This window comes from Brassica rapa, chromosome A06 (genome assembly GCF_000309985.2).
Source record: "Brassica rapa cultivar Chiifu-401-42 chromosome A06, CAAS_Brap_v3.01, whole genome shotgun sequence".
Classification (NCBI taxonomy): domain Eukaryota; kingdom Viridiplantae; phylum Streptophyta; class Magnoliopsida; order Brassicales; family Brassicaceae; genus Brassica; species Brassica rapa.
Genome location: NC_024800.2, coordinates 764,659 through 785,312, shown reverse-complemented (window position 1 = coordinate 785,312; position 20,654 = coordinate 764,659). Strand labels below are relative to the sequence as shown.

Here is a 20,654-nt window from a genome sequence, read left to right as displayed (position 1 = left end):
TACTTAAAACTTCTTAGTATTTTAAATATTTTAGCAGCTTATTATTATCCCCTATATATTATTTGAGAAACATTGCAACATTTTTTTGTAGCCACGTGTTATCATAAAAATGATTTTTAGAATACTTAGAGAAATAAGTTGGTCCATCTAAATATATAATAATTTTTTTTATTAAACCACAATAAATACATTATTAATGTGCTTCATTATTTCCTTAAATAAGATTACGGAATTGCCTAATGTGGCTAAAGTATATATGACAATTAATGATTTTGAATGATAAAGATTTGATAAAAATAAGTGTGCATTATAATTATATTTGTTTAATTTTAAGCTATTAAAATAAATTAAACAATCATAGTAAACATATAATAAAAATTAAAAAAATAATTTATAACTTATATTTTGAATTTTGTAAAACGAGTATAAATTACTAAAACTGTTAAAAATTTCACATTCAAATTTTGTGATCTATGATTTAAAATTTCTGTTATGACATGATACAAATAATTAAAAAATAATATAAGTTAAAAGTCTCATTTAATAAGTATCAAAAATAAAAGATATATAAATATATGTATCATTTTAAATTAAACTATATGCCATATAAAAATACATAAATATCTTAATTTTGAAATTTACTTTGAACATTTTTTTGATAAAAAATTTGAAAAAATATTGACAACTTAGTTTTTTAAAATATTATAAATTACTTAAACCATTAATCCCACAGTGAAAATTTTGTTATCACTAATTTAGACTTTTTGCTATAACAGATACAAATGATAAAAAAAAATGAGCAAAAAGCATCATCTAATAAATATTAATATTAAAATATACCATATATGTGTTACTATCATTTAAGTTTAATTATATATCATATCAAATAGAAAAAATATTTTTTTGATTTATAAAATTTATTTATATGTTCGCACCAATTTAATTATATAAGTAGTAGATAATGATTTTTTATTCAATATATATTTATTATATTATAATATATTATAAATATATAATATATAAAATAATTTATATATATAATGTTGATTATGCACAAGGCGCGGGTCTTAACCTAGTTATTATTATTTAACTAGTCTACTTGAGTTAATGTAGATTGTTCAGAATAAACTAATTCTTTCATTAAATATGAGAAATCACAGTCATTTGAAATAGAGTCATTTACATATAGAGTCACTTTATAAGTTTTTATTACACCGTGAGACAGTTGTTGCTACTGAGGTAGTTTTTTTTAACCAAGTCACAACTAGATGTTGCTTGTTTGGTTTCTTTTCTTTCTAGTTAGCTAAATTAATTTTTAATCGTTTTCTTTTTTTAAAAAAAATGGAACATAAAATTTGAAGATCTAAAAATTAACAAATAAGAGAGACGATGGTGGCTTCCTCTGCCACAAAACACTCGTGGTCACCATGCCAAAATTATGTACCTCTTATGTCACTGAGTTTCTTAAAGTATGCCATCACTACGCAACTATCTCCGCCGCGTCTCCTCCGTCTCTAGATTCACAGCCACAACCAAGTTTAATTCTCCGTCGTGAAGCTTGTTCCTCGCCATGAATCCGTCGTGGTGGCCGCCAGGAATCATCTTCGCTTCAATCTTCACGTCACGGAGGAGCTGGAGCAACAATGGTGAATTGTCTTCATTTTGCACATTTGGTCCTCTACTTTTGTAGTTGTTCTCAGCTTGACCTTAAGCTTTCAAAATTGCATATAAATCCTGATCAATTAACCCCAAATTTCTAAATGTGCATTTAATCCCTTTCTAATTGCATGAATGGTTCCTTACAATTAGCTCTGATCGAAATTTGGCTCCAAACTCATGGAATTGCGTATATATCCTCTATATTTAATCCCAAAATTCCAAAAGTGCATTTTAACCCTATTTTATATAATTAACACACAAAAATGCAATATACACTCCTAAATTCAAGTTAAAATGATCAAAATAGACTAAAATAAGATGCTAAAATCCAATAAAATCATCATATCAAGATTTATTATCGGTCATACATGTAAATGTGTATATATGTACATGTGAATGTACATTGTCAATAAATCACCATATTATACCATGAAAATTGTAATACATTATTTTCAAATTAAAAATAATTAGATAGTATTATAATCAAAATTTACTAATGGACATACATGTGAACATGTACATATATATACGTACATATATATGTGTACACATGTATAAAAATTACTTATATTTATGCTTATATATGCACATGTATACATTATCAATAAATTCGCAAAAATCGTATCATAAGAATTCTAATACATTATTTTCTAATTGAAAAAATAAGAATATAATAATCAAGATTTACTATTGGGTATACATGTGATGTATATATATATATATATATATATATATATATATATATATGTTTGTGTGTACACATGTACAACAATTACATGTACTTATGTACATGTATACATGTGCATACTATTATATAGATGGTTTGAAATATACAAAGCAACATGATTTTGCATATTACTCTACTAAGAAGTATAAAATCGAAACACAAAATATCAAAGACATAAAATATGAAAAGTGGTATGCATATGATGTCCATATGTACATTTCGTCAAAATATATGTATAATATGTTGTCCATATGTACATATGTTTATTTTCTTGATTTCAAACTTTTCTTTAGTCTCTTTGCAGCTATTTTAGGAGCAACATGAATCCTACAACTTGAAACGCTTGCGTGTTGCTTCATGCACACCAAAAACATATCTTCTAATCCTGAACACCTAAACTTACATTTAGATTTGTACACATGTACTCCATCAATTTAATCACATGTCTCTTTCGCTTATATATGACCTACCAAGCGATTACCCTAGTCGAAATTGTTATATCACCTTAAATACAAACTTGAATATATTTTGTATCAGATTTTGGCAATTTGACATCGTGTACATACACCACCATGTACACATGTACATAAAATAATATGTACATACGTCCGTTAAACAATATTTCTATACATCAATACGAATAACATGTACACATAAAATATAAGAGCATATACAAATTTCCAAACGGTTCTATAGTAGCCTAGCTATTAGTACGCTCAGTCTATTCTTCAAAGTCGCGGGTTCGATGCTACCTAATTGCATTTTTTTTATTTTTTTGTCTTTAATGAAGAGTAATACCTAGAATGCCTTCGTCTTCTTCCTCACCATTGTTGACCTGCAAACCCTAATATCCGCTCCTCTCCATTTTTTTCACGATTCAACACAATTCTAACTCCTTTCCTTATGTTTTTGTTCAATTACAATAGATTTATAACAATATATATTATTTCAACCTCGATATTTGATCTTTTTTTTTTAAATCTGAGTTTATTAGCAAATAGATCCAAACCCTTAATGCCCAACTCGTACGCGATTTAGAACAGACGACATACACTCTAGGAATTCGAAGTCAATTTTTACATTTAAATTCCAACAATGGTGAAAAATGAGATGAGAGAGATTTGAGAATAAATATAATAAAAAGAAATTTAGGAGTTCGAGACCTTTAGGAAGAAGATGAAAAAAAATACAGGGGTCCACTTTTGTTTATTTAGTTAGCTTATAACTATAGAGTTGGTTCTGGTTAAACAAAAGTACCCTAGGAATAAGAAGTGTCTTATTGTGTTATAATAAACTAGAAAAGTGACCTATAGTGTAAATGTTTCTTTGAAATATCGATCCCCAGAACTTTATGTCTTCGCATATAACCAATTCATTTACATCTACATAAATGAATATGCTAAATTATATAGTAATGTTTCATAGAAGAAAAATAAATACATGATGCCGTATATATTATGTACGTAATATATACATTACGTTAAAATAAATTTTACATTACATATAATAAAATAAATAAACCACAAACACAAGAATTTATCATTACATAAAGAGTTGCCGAATTCTCATCTATTAACCGCCTCCACCTCCACCTCCGCAACCTCCACCGCCGCCTCCACATCCACCACCACCTCCACCATCTCCACCGCCGCCGTCTCCACCTCCACCATCTCCGCCAAAGCAGCAGCATAGGTCTGCGCATCCACTTACATCTACTGGTTCATTGCGACGTTTCTTAGGCTTAGTCGGCTTCACAACAAGTCCTCCATCTTTCTTTCCTTTTTTACCCTTTTTCACATCTCTTGGCTTTTTCTTCTTGCGGCAGAAGCAACAACATAATATTCGACAACACATCGTGCTCTAGATTAGCAAACACAATCAGAGAGATGTTTGATATATGTCAATGCGAAATGTATCAATCTTATGCTTTCAAATGTTTATGAATACTGATGCAAAATATATGTGATGTAAAAGCCCTTTTATGCACCCCCAAATTGTCATGGACTTTGACAAACGTAAACTATTTGCTTATGAAGGATACAAGAAATTGCACAAGAAAAGTCAATCCTGCTAGAAGAAAAGTATGACTTCGCTTCTTGATTGATACGGTCAAATAGAGAATGGGATAGTTATGTCCAACATGTATAGTTCGGTGTTGGAAAAGTAAGTGTCAGATATACCAAATAAATCCGTTATATAAAACTACACGTTTACACTATATCGATATATTCGTATTAGTTATACTTAAAATCTGATATATAATCATGGGTATCATAAAACAGAAAACAGAAAAATGCTTGGTATAGCTATATCTTTTGACAAATGTACATCTTATATATTAAAACAGAAGTCACAACCTTGATTCATGTGTGATTTTTTAAAAAATGGACCTAATGGACATATTAATAGAAATTCATATTACATTTTAGTTCAGACTAATAATAAATCGAATTTTTAAAATATTTTAATCATAATATCTTTTGATATCTTTTCATTTTAAATATAAATATATTTATCTTAAAATTCTAACAAATTTTTTTAAAAAGATTTTTTCAAGATCTTCATTTTCAAAATTATATTTAAATATTTTTGCTAATTTCAAAATTAGTTTAAAATATTATTATAATTAATATATTCAGTTATATAAAAAAAAAAAAAAAAATCTATAATATTTTATTTATTATATAATCATAATCAATCATATTAAAATAAAATTATTATATTGAGCTAAATATAATAAAATTGTATTAAATTTATATATTTATTTATTTTATTTTTGTAATTATAAAATATTTATGTTCAAAAAAAAAATCTAATATGTTGTTAAGATGGGTTAACATTATCAAACTATATAATACATGTATTAAATTTAACATGCATTTCTTTAAAGTTAATAATATAAAATCTTTGTAACTACTTTAATCATAATATATTTTCATTTTAAATATAATATATATTGATATATTATATTTTAAAAATTCTAATAAATCTGTGTAAAAAAGTTAAACAATAACTTAATGTATTTTAAGTTATCGTTTAAAAATGAAAATAAATAAATTATATCCTATTTTATCTACTTTATAGTCATGATCATGTTAAAATATAATTATTATACTAAAATAAATATAATAAAATTATATTCAGTTGATAAATTTATAAATTTATAAATTTTATTTTCATAAATATAAATTACTTATTTAAAATATAATATGATGATAGAACAGCTTAAAATTAACAAACTATATAATACATATCTAAAAATTAACATATCTTAGACTTTTATATATACAATAATAAATTATCTAATATTGATAAAAAGAAATCCAGTTTTGAAAGACGGGTCAAAATTTAGCATAAATTAAATACAAAATAATTTTAAATATATTTTCTCATTAATATTAATTTGCTTAATAACTAAATGTAAATAAAATAAGATAAATATATAATAAGAAGTGGTAAATACATACAGTTTAAATAATTAATTAATTATAACATGTAAATTATAAAATTATTGTATTTGAAATAGTTATATAAATATTTAAGTATATGATTAACATTAAAAATATATACCACTTATGTTCTAAAACAATAATTTATGTATAGAAAAATGAAAACAAACACCCGTGCGGTTGCACGGGTCAAAATCTAGTTATGTTTAAGAAAGATAATTGCATAAGAAAAGTCAATTCTGCTAGCAGGAAAGTAGGACTTCTCTTCTACAATTAATTTAGTGATATTTAAATCTTAATATAAATAGATTTTCGTGTTGCAAATAATTAATAGTAACTGAAATGGTTAAAAAAATATTTTAAAAATGTTTGAAATATATATATTTTAATAGTAATCCTAATGGTTAAATATATATTTTGTAATATTCAAAATACATATATTTTAGACCTTACAAGCTAAATGTGTGGAGATTATATGATATTTGGGAAATATTGCATAATATTATTAAAATAGGTTTTAAACTTGAGTTTTCCTAAGATTTAGCTAAATCATTTTAGGATATATGTTGAACACAAAACTATAGCTAAACTTGATTTAGAAAATGATTTAGTAAAATAGGAAAAGACAAAGGAAACATAGATATAGGCTCAGTTAATACATCAGTGACATGGGATTGTAAATAACTTGCGAAATTAAAGGATAAATTCAAATTTGTACTTCTTTTTTAATAGATTAGTTATGGTCAAATTCAGTAACAACTTTCAAAACCACATTTATATTATATTCAGAAATTGATGATGTATGTCATTGACGGACCAAATTGTAATCTTGAATAGGTGATAAGTTATTGCGAAGCAGATGATAAAAATTCCCCTACCACCGAATTACCTATAAAGAGAGTAGAAACATGAAGTTTGTTGTATGATATGTGTATGTAAATTTATACTGCTGTAGGACTAAAAGTTAGGCAATTCTAAGCAGGCCTGCATGGTTCATAAAAGCATAAAATAATGGTTAACTATCATTTTATATGTCAAATTCACTTTACATATATTTATAAGTTTTGATTTAACAATTACATAGTAATCAAAACTGAAGTAATTTACTTGATATGAAAATATTGTTTGTGTTATCATCTTTGATGTATCTATTGCTATTTGCTAGGATGCCTTGTGGTTGTGATTATGATCTTGCTTTCTACGGTCTTCTAGTCGTTTCTATATTGTTCGGTTTTTTGGTCTTTGAGAATCGTTGGATCTGCTGACTCTTGGTTCCAGTTGTAGTTCGTTGCTGGCATTTGTCTCTGGGGGTACTTAGTATTCGCCGCCTTTGTATCCCAAACAATATATCTCTCTTTTGAAATCTTTAGTATTAAAAATAATCTTGTTAGTAATTTATTTAGGGTGAATTTGCTGAATATTCATAAGAGGCAAAAGAATGAAAAATATGTCTATGCTACAGTAAAGCAGGACAGATGGGACAATTTGCGCACAAACGTGACCGAAATCTCCTTCCAGACGCGTTCGCGTGATGTTGACACTCCAAAGATAAAACAGTCATACTATACTCCATGCTATATAGTAGAGTCATACAAATGATTGAATTAGTTACGAGGTTGGATTTCATCCATTACATGACTATACTATTCCTTGTTCGGAAACTCGCTAGGCGCTACGCGTGCGGCACACTCAGGCCTAGCGATTTATTGAAAAATCGGAAAAAACTCGGGGAATACGCGGGGAGGAATTTTTTGTACTTTTATATGTATAAATACCATATTTTATACATATACTCTACATTTTAGTTGTAGTCCCTATATATTTATGGTTTCATACTCTTACAAATAATTTACATATAAACTACTCCTTGTTATTATAATTAGATATATTTAGAATTAAAACAGAACATTAAACGTTTAAATGGTATATTGGCTCGTGTTGTTTACATATTATGCTCTGGCCTTTTGTTTAAAGCCCAAGCTCTGTACATTTTTGTATTTTTTTTTCTTTTTAATAAAGGAGTATAATTGTAAATATGAATTCATCTTCTTTCCTGCCAATTATGAAACCTAAAAAATGGCAGCCGACTGTGTTTCAGTTTTGTTTATTGATTTAACATACTTTTCATCAATCTGTCACTTTAAAACTCAAATGATTCACACATTTTTTCTGTATTTACTCTTGAATAAGGTTTAAGAACAACAATACAGAAATAATTATGGATTTTGAACAACACCGTTCAAGTAAATAATCGGCCGCGTTTTGAAAAGTGACGCTCTACGCGGTTAGAAATCGGATTACTGTATAACACAACCGAATCAATGCAATTCGCCACGGTGACCTAACGTATTACGATTTCTCGGACGATAAATCGTCTACGCGGGCGATTTTTAGAACAAGGATACTATTACATAGTTACGACATAATATAGAATATTCGACACAAACACATAAGCTTTTTATTTATGTGTATGCTCACAAGGCTGTACCAATAAATTTGTACAGCCTTGTGAGCATACACATAAATAAAAAGCTTATGTGTTTGTGTCGAATATTCTATATTATGTCGTAACTATGTAATAGTATAGTCATGTAATGGATGAAATCCAACCTCGTAACTAATTCAATCATTTGTATGACTCTACTATATAGCATGGAGTATAGTATGACTGTTTTATCTTTGGAGTGTCAACATCACGCGAACGCGCCTGGAAGGAGATTTCGGTCACGTTTGTGCGCAAATTGTCCCATCTGTCCTGCTTTACTGTAGCATGGACATATTTTTCATTCTTTTGCCTCTTATGAATATTCAGCAAATTCACTCTTGTTACAACAGAACCTAATTTATTATCTGACGTATACAAGTGCAGTGGTAACAGTGCGAAGGCTATTAAGGGCCTAGGGTAAAAATAATTTATTTTATATCAAATATGCATATTAATTTTTTTTAATACGAACTAGAAAATAAATTGTTTTCTTATTTTATATTTTAAAATTATTTTTAAGAAAAATTAATCTTATAAAAATTAATGGCAAAAGTTATATTTTGGTTGTAATTGTGGGTAGACAAACTTAAATTATATATAGGAAAATATTTTCGACATTCAAAATTAAAAATATATAATGAAATTAATATTCACAACAACTAAGCAGAAATTGTCATATTATTGAAAAGTATTAAAAGATAATTATAGTTTTCATCATATATTAATTATATGATTTATGAATATGGAAGCTCCAAAATATACTAATGTGAGAAGGAGCCTGGGCCAATGCCCCAAAATTGATAAGATGAGCATGGCTCTGAGTGGTAATATCAATCTACAATCAGAAAATGTAAATTTTCTTCTTGTTTAAATATCAAGTAAACAAAACATGTAAATGTATAAAGGTCAGGTCAACTCGAGAATGATCCCAGCAGCACTTGTGAATACCATGAATATTCTATTAGATACGTCATGTGTGCAAACAAAACTTGATATTTACTATTTAGTAAACATTCTCTCTTCGAATGAACATATTAATAAAATTAAGAAAAAACAGAAGGAAAACGATCTCTGGAGTTACAAAATCGAAAGAACAATGCCATTATTATGGAAACCTTGACAACGTATAATGAAAAAAAGGTGAAAGGCGAGACCTTTCAAAGGCCAAACTATCGTTTAACTAGAGGCAAGATTCTTCATTCGAATCTAAACTTAGTTGCGACGATTAAGCTTTTAAGAATGTCTTTGAAACCTTAAGTTCTCTATTTGTAGTTCTGTGACACCTCCAAAACGAGCTTGTCCATGAACTGGTACTTCTTGTCAAATCCCCACCCAGGATTACTCTGCATTACCCAAAAATTTCAGAATAACATCAATAATACATCTTCCTTAGAGATATCTCTGATTAAAAAAACAGAGTGATATCAAACCTTGAGGCTAAGAGCAACACGATCTGCAAATCGTTTCACAGAGTCCGGTGCACTTTGGGGAAGTGTTGTAGCAATCCTATCGAGCTCCTCGTTCTGTTTCTTAGCAGTTACCCTATCAGGACCACTGTAGTGATCAACAATCTGTTTCATACGGGGAGCTTCCGCCATCACTTCTTCAATTGCTTCCTGCAAAAAAAAAAAACGAGAAGGTTAAGTGATCAAACGAAACAAAAGTACTGCGTGGATGCATAAAAAAGCAAGCTGAACATTGTTTTACCTCCCATTCTTCTTGATCCTTGATCCCCTCTAAAGCCACTATGAAGGGCTTCACCTTCTCAAGACACTCACGCAGAGGCATTGGTGGATTCTCATCAATGTCAGGATTTGATCCAAAGTCAGGCATCAAATACTCTGGCTCACACTCAATCTACAAAACAAAGAGGGAGAGACAGAGAAAACTTAGAGACTCAACATCCATTTTCATGCAAAGCCAAACAACAAATAAGGCACTTTCTTCATGTTCCTTTCACTGAAAGACTAAAAACGTAAGATGGCGTGTTAATAGAAACAAGCACAATCTTATACGCTTCAAGGCAGTGTATGAATCAATATTAATAATGATATTGCTTCCTCAATAAATATTCACTATTCCTGATCCTACTCGAAGCGATACTGTCTAGCATCAAACTGTTAACTTCAGAGGCTGTGTTATAAATCTAAGAACATACAAGCACAATCTTCTACGCTTCAAGACGACCACAACTTCATCATTATTCACTATTCATGATCAAAATGTAAACTTTTTTTAATATTAATGACACTGCTTCATCATTATTCACTATTCATGATCAAAATGTAAACTTTTTTTTCTCCAGAGAACACAAAAAAGAGAGAAACTTTACCATGAGATTAGTATCATAAGCATCCACCAAGGCATCATGAGCAGTAGAAGGCAAAGCCCTTTCGCAGATATCCTCATAACCATCAGCTAACTGTGCCATAATCTCATCTCCCATCTTCTTAGCAAACTTCTCTCCATCAGCAGAATCTCCAACGAATACACTCAAAGCCTCCTGTTCAGCTTCCTCTTCTTTCTTATCATCTCTCCACCCTTCACCACCTCTCCCCCTGCCTCTCCCTCTCGCTCCTCTCCCCCTTCCCCTGCCTCCTCCTCTTCCCCTCACACCGCCGCCTCCTCCTTCGGCGGCTTCGCCGCGGGAAAGCTGGCTCCTTGCTCTCCTCCCAGCTTCTTCCGGACTCAGTTGGGGTCGGGGAGTTGTATCCTTGGGCGGTTGAGCTCGCTTCTGACGCTGAGGAGAGCGTTGAATGTGGCGGTTGTCTTCATTTTGCACAAAAGGTTTTCCTCGACCTGCTCCACTTCCTAAAGCATTGGCTATGTTGTTCGGAGCCCCTGGTGGTGGCGGCGCAGTTGCATCCTTTGTAGCCTCAAGCTTCGCAAATGGAGGACTTCCCTGAAAGCCATCCTTGGCTGGTTCAAAACGCGGTTGCTGCGGCTCAAAAAGCGGTTGCTGCGGTTCGAAACGCGGTTGCTGCGGTTCGAAACGCGGTTGCTGCGATTCAAAACGCGTTTGCTGCGGTTCGAAACGCGGTTGATGCGGCTGTGGAGGAGCTGGATGGCGAGGAGGCTCAGGAGAGAAAGGGGAAACGGGGTCTGATCCGAGGGAACCTCTTCCGCGGCCAACGCTATGCGAATCTGGTTTGACGAATGAGGAGAACGGAGGAGAGATCGGATCGGATTGGATCGGGCGGCCACGACCGTGACCGTATCCGCCTGGGGATTCCGATGAGCCACGTGCTTGACCGACCGGTTCGTTCGGTTTTTCGGGTTCGCGATTGAAACCGAACTGTCCCGCTCCAGCGGCTGGGGATCCGGAACCGCCGCCGCGTCCACGGCCACGGCCAGCGCCGCCGTCGGAGGAGAAATGAGAAGTAGGTTGGATGAGAAATGGAGTGTGCTTGACTATGGAGGCAAGGCTAAAGCCATTGCTAGGGTTCGAGAATCTTCTTCCAATAGCTCCTCTCATCTGTTAGTGCGATTTGATTACACAATGGCTTTCGATCGAGGAGGACTCGAGGGTTTTTGAGTCACTGTGTTTAATCCGAAAATGGGGTTTTCCGAAACGATGTCGTTTTTGTATATTTTCAAACCAGTCCCTAAAGTTTTTCTATATGCGAGGAAAAGGATATATACTTTTGATTGATCCCTAAACCCCCCGTGGTTAGAGCCACCTTTGCTGGTTCGGAGTTAGCAAACCTTAAGCATGGCTTAGTATCAGCTCCAACGAGATCAAGAAAATAATATTTTACTTTCCCGATAACTAAGAATCAACCAAAAAAGAAACTAATAATCTTCCATTTTGAGAAAGAAGGTATAAATACTCGAATGAGTATCAGAACAAGAACTCAGAAAGTATGTTGATTGTTTGGTTGGTTCTGTCTCCACATACTACCGAACTGGGAGATATCTAGAAAATAATTAAAATGCCAAATTAAAAACGAAGTGTTTGCATCACTCTCCTTCATCAACAAAGCCTCTTCGGTTCTGTTTCTCTCCTAGTTTGTCGATGGTGATCGAGTGAATCGTGATCTCACTGGTGTCTTTGAAGGACTTACCCTGAAGATATTTTAAAAAACAAGGTTTCAGTATATCATGTTTTAATATTCAGCCAAAGATTAAATGCAAAATGTACCTTATCGGCTGAGATCCTAAGACTACTCCGCTGCAGTTCAGCGCCGCAACTGCACTCTCTGCCTATATTTCATCCCCAAAGCCAAAAAAAAACATATTTAGTTCTTCGGTAAAACTAAGAATCACAAGCCTTTCAAACTGACTTTATCTACTTGTAAAAGAAGACACAAAAGCTCATGTTTTGAAGACAGCAGGGAGCTTACAATGGCAAATTCAACAAAAGCAATACGAGTAGAATGCAACTGGTCACCAAGAAGCCTTATGCGAGTAACCTGTTTAATATAAGAAGAAAATCTTATTTGTTGCATTTTACAAACTTCATATTGTATTGTAGCTCTAGACTGACCTCACCGCAGGCAGACTCAAAGAAGATTCTGACATCATCTTCAGTGGCCTGCAAAAGTTTTAAAACAAGTCATCTTAAAAACTGAGAACAAGTACACAAAATGCATAAACAGGGAACAAGTGTTTACATTCTTGTCGACATTAGTGCAGTAGATGGTCCTTGTACACTTCTCCCTCTCATCTTCTGACTGAACACAACACAAAAAGGAGACATAAAAGTTCAGTTTCCAAACCTCAAAATGGAAACAGTTGTTTACATTACCCTGGGGAGAAATGTGGGATTCACTGGAAGAATAGCAGTCTTGGAAGGCAATACTCTAACTGGGTGATAACCTATCACTGTCCCACCGACACTCAAAGCAGCCCTTGCACCTTCTGCTTGAACCAAACATTCTTACTAATGTAAAATCAAAACTTTTAAAGAAGACAGCTTTAATATAACTTACGGTCATCAGAGAACTCAACAAACGCAAAGCGAAGAACTGAATTTGGATCTCCACAGATACGACAATCAACAACCTTCACAAGAAAAGAACACAATGTTAACACTTAACCACACACACAAAGAAAAGGATCTAGCTTGTGGATTTTAAACTTACTTGTCCATAGCTGCTGAACAATCCAGCTAAGACTTCCTCAGTCACCTAATAAGAAAGAAGAATATAGAATTAGAATGATACAAAAGAGAAAGAGAGAGAGAGAGAGAGAGAGTTAAGGTAACTTACAGTCTGATCAATGTCAGAGACATAGACTGTTCTTCTAATACTATCATCTCTTTGAGCCTTGGAAGCTCTTCCACCTAACCTAACTTTCCTCCCTTGGTTATTATAATCGTTTCTTCTCTGTAATTATCCACAAAAACCAAACTTTATAAGGATAATTTAAAAGATCCTCAATTGATGAAATGTTAAGTAAAAACAGAAACTTTCTCTCTGAAAATCATCAAACAAAACCTCCAAAGCTAGAGACTTTTTATCATAATCAAGAACCCAAACTAAAACATCATCACATAAGCAGCCAATGAAATTCATTTACAGTTTCAACAACAACCCAACAAAAAAAAATCAAACTTTTTTTTTGTTACCCTGCTGCCATCTTTTTGTAGAATTCTTCAACACCAGATTGCTTCTTAGTGATGGCAAAATCACCAGAAGACAGAGACTGGTTATTGTTCTTCTTCTTGTAAGAAGGGATAAACTCCTTAGCTTCAGGATTCAGTTTCTTCACTTGATCAGACTCCTCCGGTTTCACCAAGCTATTCTCAATTCCCTCACCAACACCAGAATCCACACTCTCAGTGATCGCAGCCATTTTAGATCGGAGATTCCCAAATACAACAACCCAAAGATTGATAAAGTTTCCAACTTTTTTGTGGGGTAAAGATTCAAACTTTTGGATGAGAGAAACTAAAACCAAAGAAGATTGGGTAAAATCGAGAAATGAGAGTTATCAGTGAAGACCCATTTAACAGAATTATAATCACAAGCAGACGAGAATAATGGTTGATCGTTAGATATATATATATAAATGTGATTCGGGAAGCTGAAGCGGTGGTTTTAGAGGGTAGCTATAGAGAGAAGACGAGGAAGACGGAATGATGGGTTTTTGGCCTTTTCTACTCTCTCCACCCAAGACCGCTTCTCTTCTCTTGTTTTCAGTAGAAAATTTGTTTTTTTTTTTTTAATAATTAATATACTTTAACAAATAGAGCTCTTTTTCATGGTAAATGAGCATCGTTCAATTGTTTTTATCAATTAATTTAGTAAAACTTCATAATACTCCCTAAATCGATGCAATAACCACTATAAAGTTATTATTTTCTTGATAAACGGAGACGACAAAGGCTTCAAACCTCTTTGAACGTCATCATATGTTAGTGCAGGATGCAACTAGGCATTAAAACAATATTGTCATATTTTTTGAAATTTTCTCAAAATCTATGGGCTAACCCCTACAAAAATATTGAGTTTTTGGTAAATACTTTATATACTGAAGCCTATAATCTTTAGTGTTGTTTTAATTCATCATTTGTATTAATGTATGATAAACTCTTTTTCATGGTAAATGAGCATCGTTCAATTGTTTTTATCAAATAATTTAGTAAAACTTCATAATACCCCCAAAATCGATGGAATAACCACTATAAAGTTATTATTTTCTTGATAAACGGAGACGACAAAGGCTCCAAACCTCTTTGAACATTATCATATGTTAGTGCAGGATGCAACTAGGCATTAAAACAATATTGTCATATTTTTTGAATTTTTTTCAAAATCTATGGGCTAACCCCTACAAAAATATTGAGTTTTTGGTAAATACTTTATATACTGAAGCCTATAATCTTTAGTGTTGTTTTAAAATTTATACCATATTCTACATTTGTATTAATGTATGCTAAACTCTTTTTCATGGTAAATGAGCATCGTTCAATAGTTTTTATCAAATAATTTAGTAAAACTTCATAATACCCCCAAAATCGATGGAATAACCACTATAAAGTTATTATTTTCTTGATAAACGGAGACGACAAAGGCTCTAAACCTCTTTGAACATCATCATATGTTAGTGCAGGATGCAACTAGGCATTAAAATATTATTGTTATATTTTTTGAAATTTTCTCAAAATCTATGGGCTAACCCCTACAAAAATATTGCGTTTTTGGTAAATACTTTATATACTGAAGCCAATAATCTTTAGTGTTGTTTTGAAATTTCTACCATATTCTACATTTGTATTAATGTATGCTAAGCTCTTTTTCATGGTAAATGAGCATCTTTCAATAGTTTTTATCAAATAATTTAATAAAACTTCATAATACTCCCTAAATCGATGGAATAACCACATCAAAGTTATTCTTTTATTGATAAACGGAGACGGAAAAAGGCTTCAAACCTCTTTGAACATCATCATATATTAGTGCAGGATGCAACTAGGCATTAAAACAATATTGTCATATTTTTTGACATTTTCTCAAAATCTATGGGCCTATAATCTTTAGTGTTGTTTTAAAATTTCTACCATATTCTTCATTTGTATTAATGTATGCTAAACTCCTTTTCATGGTAAATGAGCATCGTTCAATAGTTTTTATCAAATAATTTAGTAAAACTTCATAATACCCCCAAAATCGATGGAATAACCACTATAAAGTTATTATTTTCTTGATAAACGGAGACGGCAAAGGCTCCAAACCTCTTTGAACATCATCATATGTTAGTGCAGGATGCAACTAGGCATTAAAACAATATTTTCATATTTTTTGAAATTTTCTCAAAATCTATGGGCTAACCCCTACAAAAATATTGAGTTTTTGGTAAATACTTTATATACTGAAGCCTATAATCTTTAGTGTTGTTTTAAAATTTCTACCATATTCTTCATTTGTATTAATGTATGCTAAACTCCTTTTCATGGTAAATGAGCATCGTTCAATAGTTTTTATCAAATAATTTAGTAAAACTTCATAATATCCCCAAAATCGATGGAATAACCACTATGAAGTTATTATTTTCTTGATAAACGGAGACGACAAAGGCTCCAAACCTCTTTGAACATCATCATATGTTAGTGCAGGATGCAACTAGGCATTAAAACAATATTGTCATATTTTTTGAAATTTTCTCAAAATCTATGGGCTAACCCCTACAAAAATATTGAGTTTTTGGTAAATACTTTATATACTGAAGCCTATAATCTTTAGTGTTGTTTTAAAATTTATACTATATTCTAAATTTGTATTAATGTATGCTAAACTCTTTTTCATGGTAAATGAGCATCGTTCAATAGTTTTTATCAAATAATTTAGTAAAACTTCATAATACCCCCAAAATCGATGGAATAACCACTATAAAGTTATTATTTTCTTGATAAACGGAGACGACAAAGGCTCTAAACCTCTTTGAACGTCATCATATGTTAGTGCAGGAAGCAACTAGGCATTAAAACAATATTGTTATATTTTTTGAAATTTTCTCAAAATCTATGGGCTAACCCCTACAAAAATATTGAGTTTTTGGTAAATATTTTATATACTGAAGCCTATAATTTTTAGAGTTGTTTTAAAATTTATACCATATTCTACATTTGTATTAATGAATGCTAAACTCTTTTTCATGGTAAATGAGCATCGTTCAATAGTTTTTATCAAATAATTTAGTAAAACTTCATAACACCCCCAAAATCGATGGAATAACCACTATAAAATTATTATTTTCTTGATAAACGGAGACGACAAAGGCTCCAAACCTCTTTGAACATCATTATATGTTTGTGCAGGATGCAACTAGGCATTAAAACAATATTATCATATTTTTTGAAATTTTCTCAAAATCTATGGGCTAACCCCCTACAAAAATATTGAGTTTTTGGTAAATACTTTATATACTGAAGCCTATAATCTTTAGTGTTGTTTTAAAATTTATACCGTATTCTACATTTGTATTAATGTATGCTAAACTCTTTTTCATGGTAAATGAGTATCTTTCAATAGTTTTTATCAAATAATTTAGTAAAACTTCATAATACCCCCAAAATCGATGGAATAACCACTATAAAGTTATTATTTTCTTGATAAACGGAGACGACAAAGGCTCTAAATCTCTTTGAACATCATCATATGTTAGTGCAGGATGCAACTAGGCATTAAAACAATATTGTCATATTTTTGAAATTTTCTCAAAATCTATGGGCTAACCCCCTACAAAAATATTGAGTTTTTAGTAAATACTTTATATACTGAAGCCTATTATCTTTAGTGTTGTTTTAAAATTTATACCATATTCTACATTTGTATTAATGTATGCTAAACTCTTTTTGATGGTAAATGAGCATCTTTCAATAGTTTTTATCAAATAATTTAGTAAAACTTCATAATACGCCCAAAATCAATGGAATAACCACTATAAAGTTATTATTTTCTTGATAAACGGAGACTACAAAAGCTCTAAACCTCTTTGAACATCATCATATGTTAGTGCAGGATGCAACTAGGCATTAAAACAATATTGTCATATTTATTGAAATTTTCTCAAAATCTATGGGCTAACCTAACCCTCTACAAAAATATTGAGTTTTTGGTAAATACTTTGTATACTGAAGCCTATAATCTTTAGTGTTGTTTTAAAATTTCTACCATATTCTACATTTGTATTAATTTATGCTAAACTCTTTTTCATGGTAAATGAGCATCAATCAATTGTTTTTATCAATTAATTTAGTAAAACTTCATAATACCCCCTAAATCGATGGAATAACCAATATAAAATTATTATTTTCTTGATAAACAGAGAGCACAAAGGCTCCAAACCTCTTTGAACATCATCATATGTTAGTGCAGGATGCAACTAGGCATTAAAACAATATTGTCATATTTTTTGAAATTTTCTCAAAATCTATGGGCTAACCCTTACAAAAATATTGAGTTTTTGGTAAATACTTTATATACTGAAGCCTATAATCTTTAGTGTTGTTTTAAAATTTCAACCATATTCTACATTTGTATTAATGTATGCTAAACTCTTTTTCATGTAAAACGAGCATCGTTCAATGTTTTTATCAATTAATTTAGTAAAACTTCATAATACCTCCTAAATCGATGGAATAACCACTATAAAATTATTATTTTCTTGATAAACGGAGAGCACAAAGGCTCCAAACCTCTTTGAACATCATCATATGTTAGTTCAGGATGCAACTAGGCATTAAAACAATATTGTCATATTTTTTTAAATTTTCTGAAAATCTATGGGCTAACCCCTACAAAAATATTGAGTTTTTGGTAAATACTTTATATACTGAAGCCTATAATCTTTAGTGTTGTTTTAAAATTTATACCATATTCTACATTTGTATTAATGTATGCTAAACTCTTTTTCATGGTAAATGAGCATCGTTCAATTGTTTTTATCAAATAATTTAGTAAAACTTCATAATACCCCCAAAATCGATGGAATAACCACTATAAAGTTATTATTTTCTTGATAAACGGAGACGACAAAGGCTCCAAACCTCTTTGAACATCATCATATGTTAGTGCAGGATGCAACTAGGCATTAAAACAATATTGTCATATTTTTTGAAATTTTCTCAAAATCTATAGGCTTAACCCCTACAAAAATATTGAGTTTTTGGTAAATACTTTATATACTGAAGCCTATAATCTTTAATGTTGTTTTAAAATTTATACCATATTCTATATTTGTATTAATGTATGCTAAACTATTTTTCATGGTAAATGAGCATCGTTCAATAGTTTTTATCAAATAATTTAGTAAAACTTCATAATACCCCCAAAATCAAAGGAATAACCACTATAAAGTTTTTATTTTCTTGATAAACGGAGACGACAAAGGCTCCAAACCTCTTTGAATATCATCATATGTTAGTGCAGGATGCAACTAGGCATTAAAACAATATTTTCATATTTTTTGAAATTTTCTCAAAATCTATGGGCTAACCCCTACAAAAATATTGAGTTTTTGGTAAATACTTTATATACTGAAGCCTATAATCTTTAGTGTTTTAAAATTTATACCAAATTCTATATTTGTATTAATGTATGCTAAACTCTTTTTCATGGTAAATGAGCATCTTTCAATAGTTTTTATCAAATAATTTAGTAAAACTTCATAATACCCCCAAAATCGATGGAATAACCACTATAAAGTTATTATTTTCTAGATAAACGGAGACGACAAAGGCTCTAAACCTCTTTGAACATCATCATATGTTAGTGCAGGATGCAACTAGGCATTAAAACAATATTGTCATATTTTTTGAAATTTTCTCAAAATCTATGGGCTAACCCCTACAAAAATATTGAGTTTTTGGTAAATATTTTATATACTGAAGCCTATAATCTTTAGTGTTGTTTTGAAATTTCTACCATATTCTACATTTGTATTAATGTATGCTAAGCTCTTTTTCATGGTAAATGAGCATCTTTCAATAGTTTTTATCAAATAATTTAATAAAACTTCATAATACTCCCTAAATCGATGGAATAACCACAATAAAGTTATTCTTTTATTGATAAACGGAGACGACAAAGGCTTCAAACCTCTTTGAACATCATCATATGTTAGTGCATGATGCAACTAGGCATTAAAACAATATTGTTATATTTTTTGAAATTTTCTCAAAATCTATGGGCTAACCCCTACAAAAATATTGAGTTTTTGGTAAATATTTTATATACTGAAGCCTATAATTTTTAGAGTTGTTTTAAAATTTATACCATATTCTACATTTGTATTAATGAATGCTAAACTCTTTTTCATGGTAAATGAGCATCGTTCAATAGTTTTTATCAAATAATTTAGTAAAACTTCATAACACCCCCAAAATCGATGGAATAACCACTATAAAATTATTATTTTCTTGATAAACGGAGACGACAAAGGCTCCAAACCTCTTTGAACATCATTATATGTTAGTGCAGGATGCAACTAGGCATTAAAACAATATTATCATATTTTTTGAAATTTTCTCAAAATCTATGGGCTAACCCCCTACAAAAATATTGAGTTTTTGGTAAATACTTTATATACTGAAGCCTATAATCGTTAGTGTTGTTTTAAAATTTATACCGTATTCTACATTTGTATTAATGTATGCTAAACTCTTTTCATGGTAAATGAGTATCTTTCAATAGTTTTTATCAAATAATTTAGTAAAACTTCATAATACCCCCAAAATCGATGAAATAACCACTATAAAGTTATTATTTTCTGATAAACGGAGACGACAAAGGCTCTAAATCTCTTTGAACATCATCATATGTTAGTGCAGGATGCAACTAGGCATTAAAACAATATTGTCATATTTTTGAAATTTTCTCAAAATCTATGG

The 20,654-nt window shown here is 30.9% G+C and overlaps 3 protein-coding genes across 4 annotated transcripts; all 3 read right to left on the bottom strand.

Annotated features, from left to right (window-relative positions):
• Positions 1–3,724: 3,724 nt before the first annotated feature.
• Positions 3,725–4,760, bottom strand: LOC103848903 (glycine-rich protein 2). Its single transcript, XM_009125725.3, has one exon. The coding sequence runs from the start codon at positions 4,238–4,240 to the stop codon at positions 3,959–3,961; it is 282 nt and encodes a 93-aa protein (XP_009123973.1). The 5' UTR covers positions 4,241–4,760; the 3' UTR covers positions 3,725–3,958.
• Positions 4,761–9,293: 4,533 nt separating this feature from the next.
• LOC103848902 (translation initiation factor IF-2) lies at positions 9,294–11,868 on the bottom strand. Of its 2 annotated transcripts, XR_004448291.1 has the most exons (5): positions 10,653–11,868; positions 10,028–10,177; positions 9,751–9,936; positions 9,380–9,663; positions 9,294–9,319 (listed from the first exon to the last, which is right to left on the bottom strand). XR_004448291.1 is itself a non-coding variant. In XM_009125724.3 (4 exons), the coding sequence occupies exons 1-4, from the start codon at positions 11,793–11,795 to the stop codon at positions 9,583–9,585; spliced, it is 1,560 nt and encodes a 519-aa protein (XP_009123972.2). In that variant the 5' UTR covers positions 11,796–11,868; the 3' UTR covers positions 9,379–9,582. The 2 variants fall into 2 exon arrangements, 1 of the variants encoding a protein (XP_009123972.2); XM_009125724.3 differs by lacking the exon at positions 9,294–9,319 and having other exon boundaries at positions 9,379–9,663.
• Positions 11,869–12,103: 235 nt separating this feature from the next.
• On the bottom strand, positions 12,104–14,116 carry LOC117125894 (polyadenylate-binding protein-interacting protein 8-like). The gene is made up of 11 exons (XM_033272775.1): positions 13,968–14,116; positions 13,890–13,914; positions 13,531–13,647; positions 13,405–13,449; positions 13,252–13,324; positions 13,068–13,180; positions 12,934–12,993; positions 12,807–12,854; positions 12,664–12,732; positions 12,462–12,523; positions 12,104–12,385 (listed from the first exon to the last, which is right to left on the bottom strand). The coding sequence occupies exons 1-11, from the start codon at positions 14,114–14,116 to the stop codon at positions 12,325–12,327; spliced, it is 822 nt and encodes a 273-aa protein (XP_033128666.1). The 3' UTR covers positions 12,104–12,324.
• Between the last annotated feature and the right edge of the window lie 6,538 nt (positions 14,117–20,654).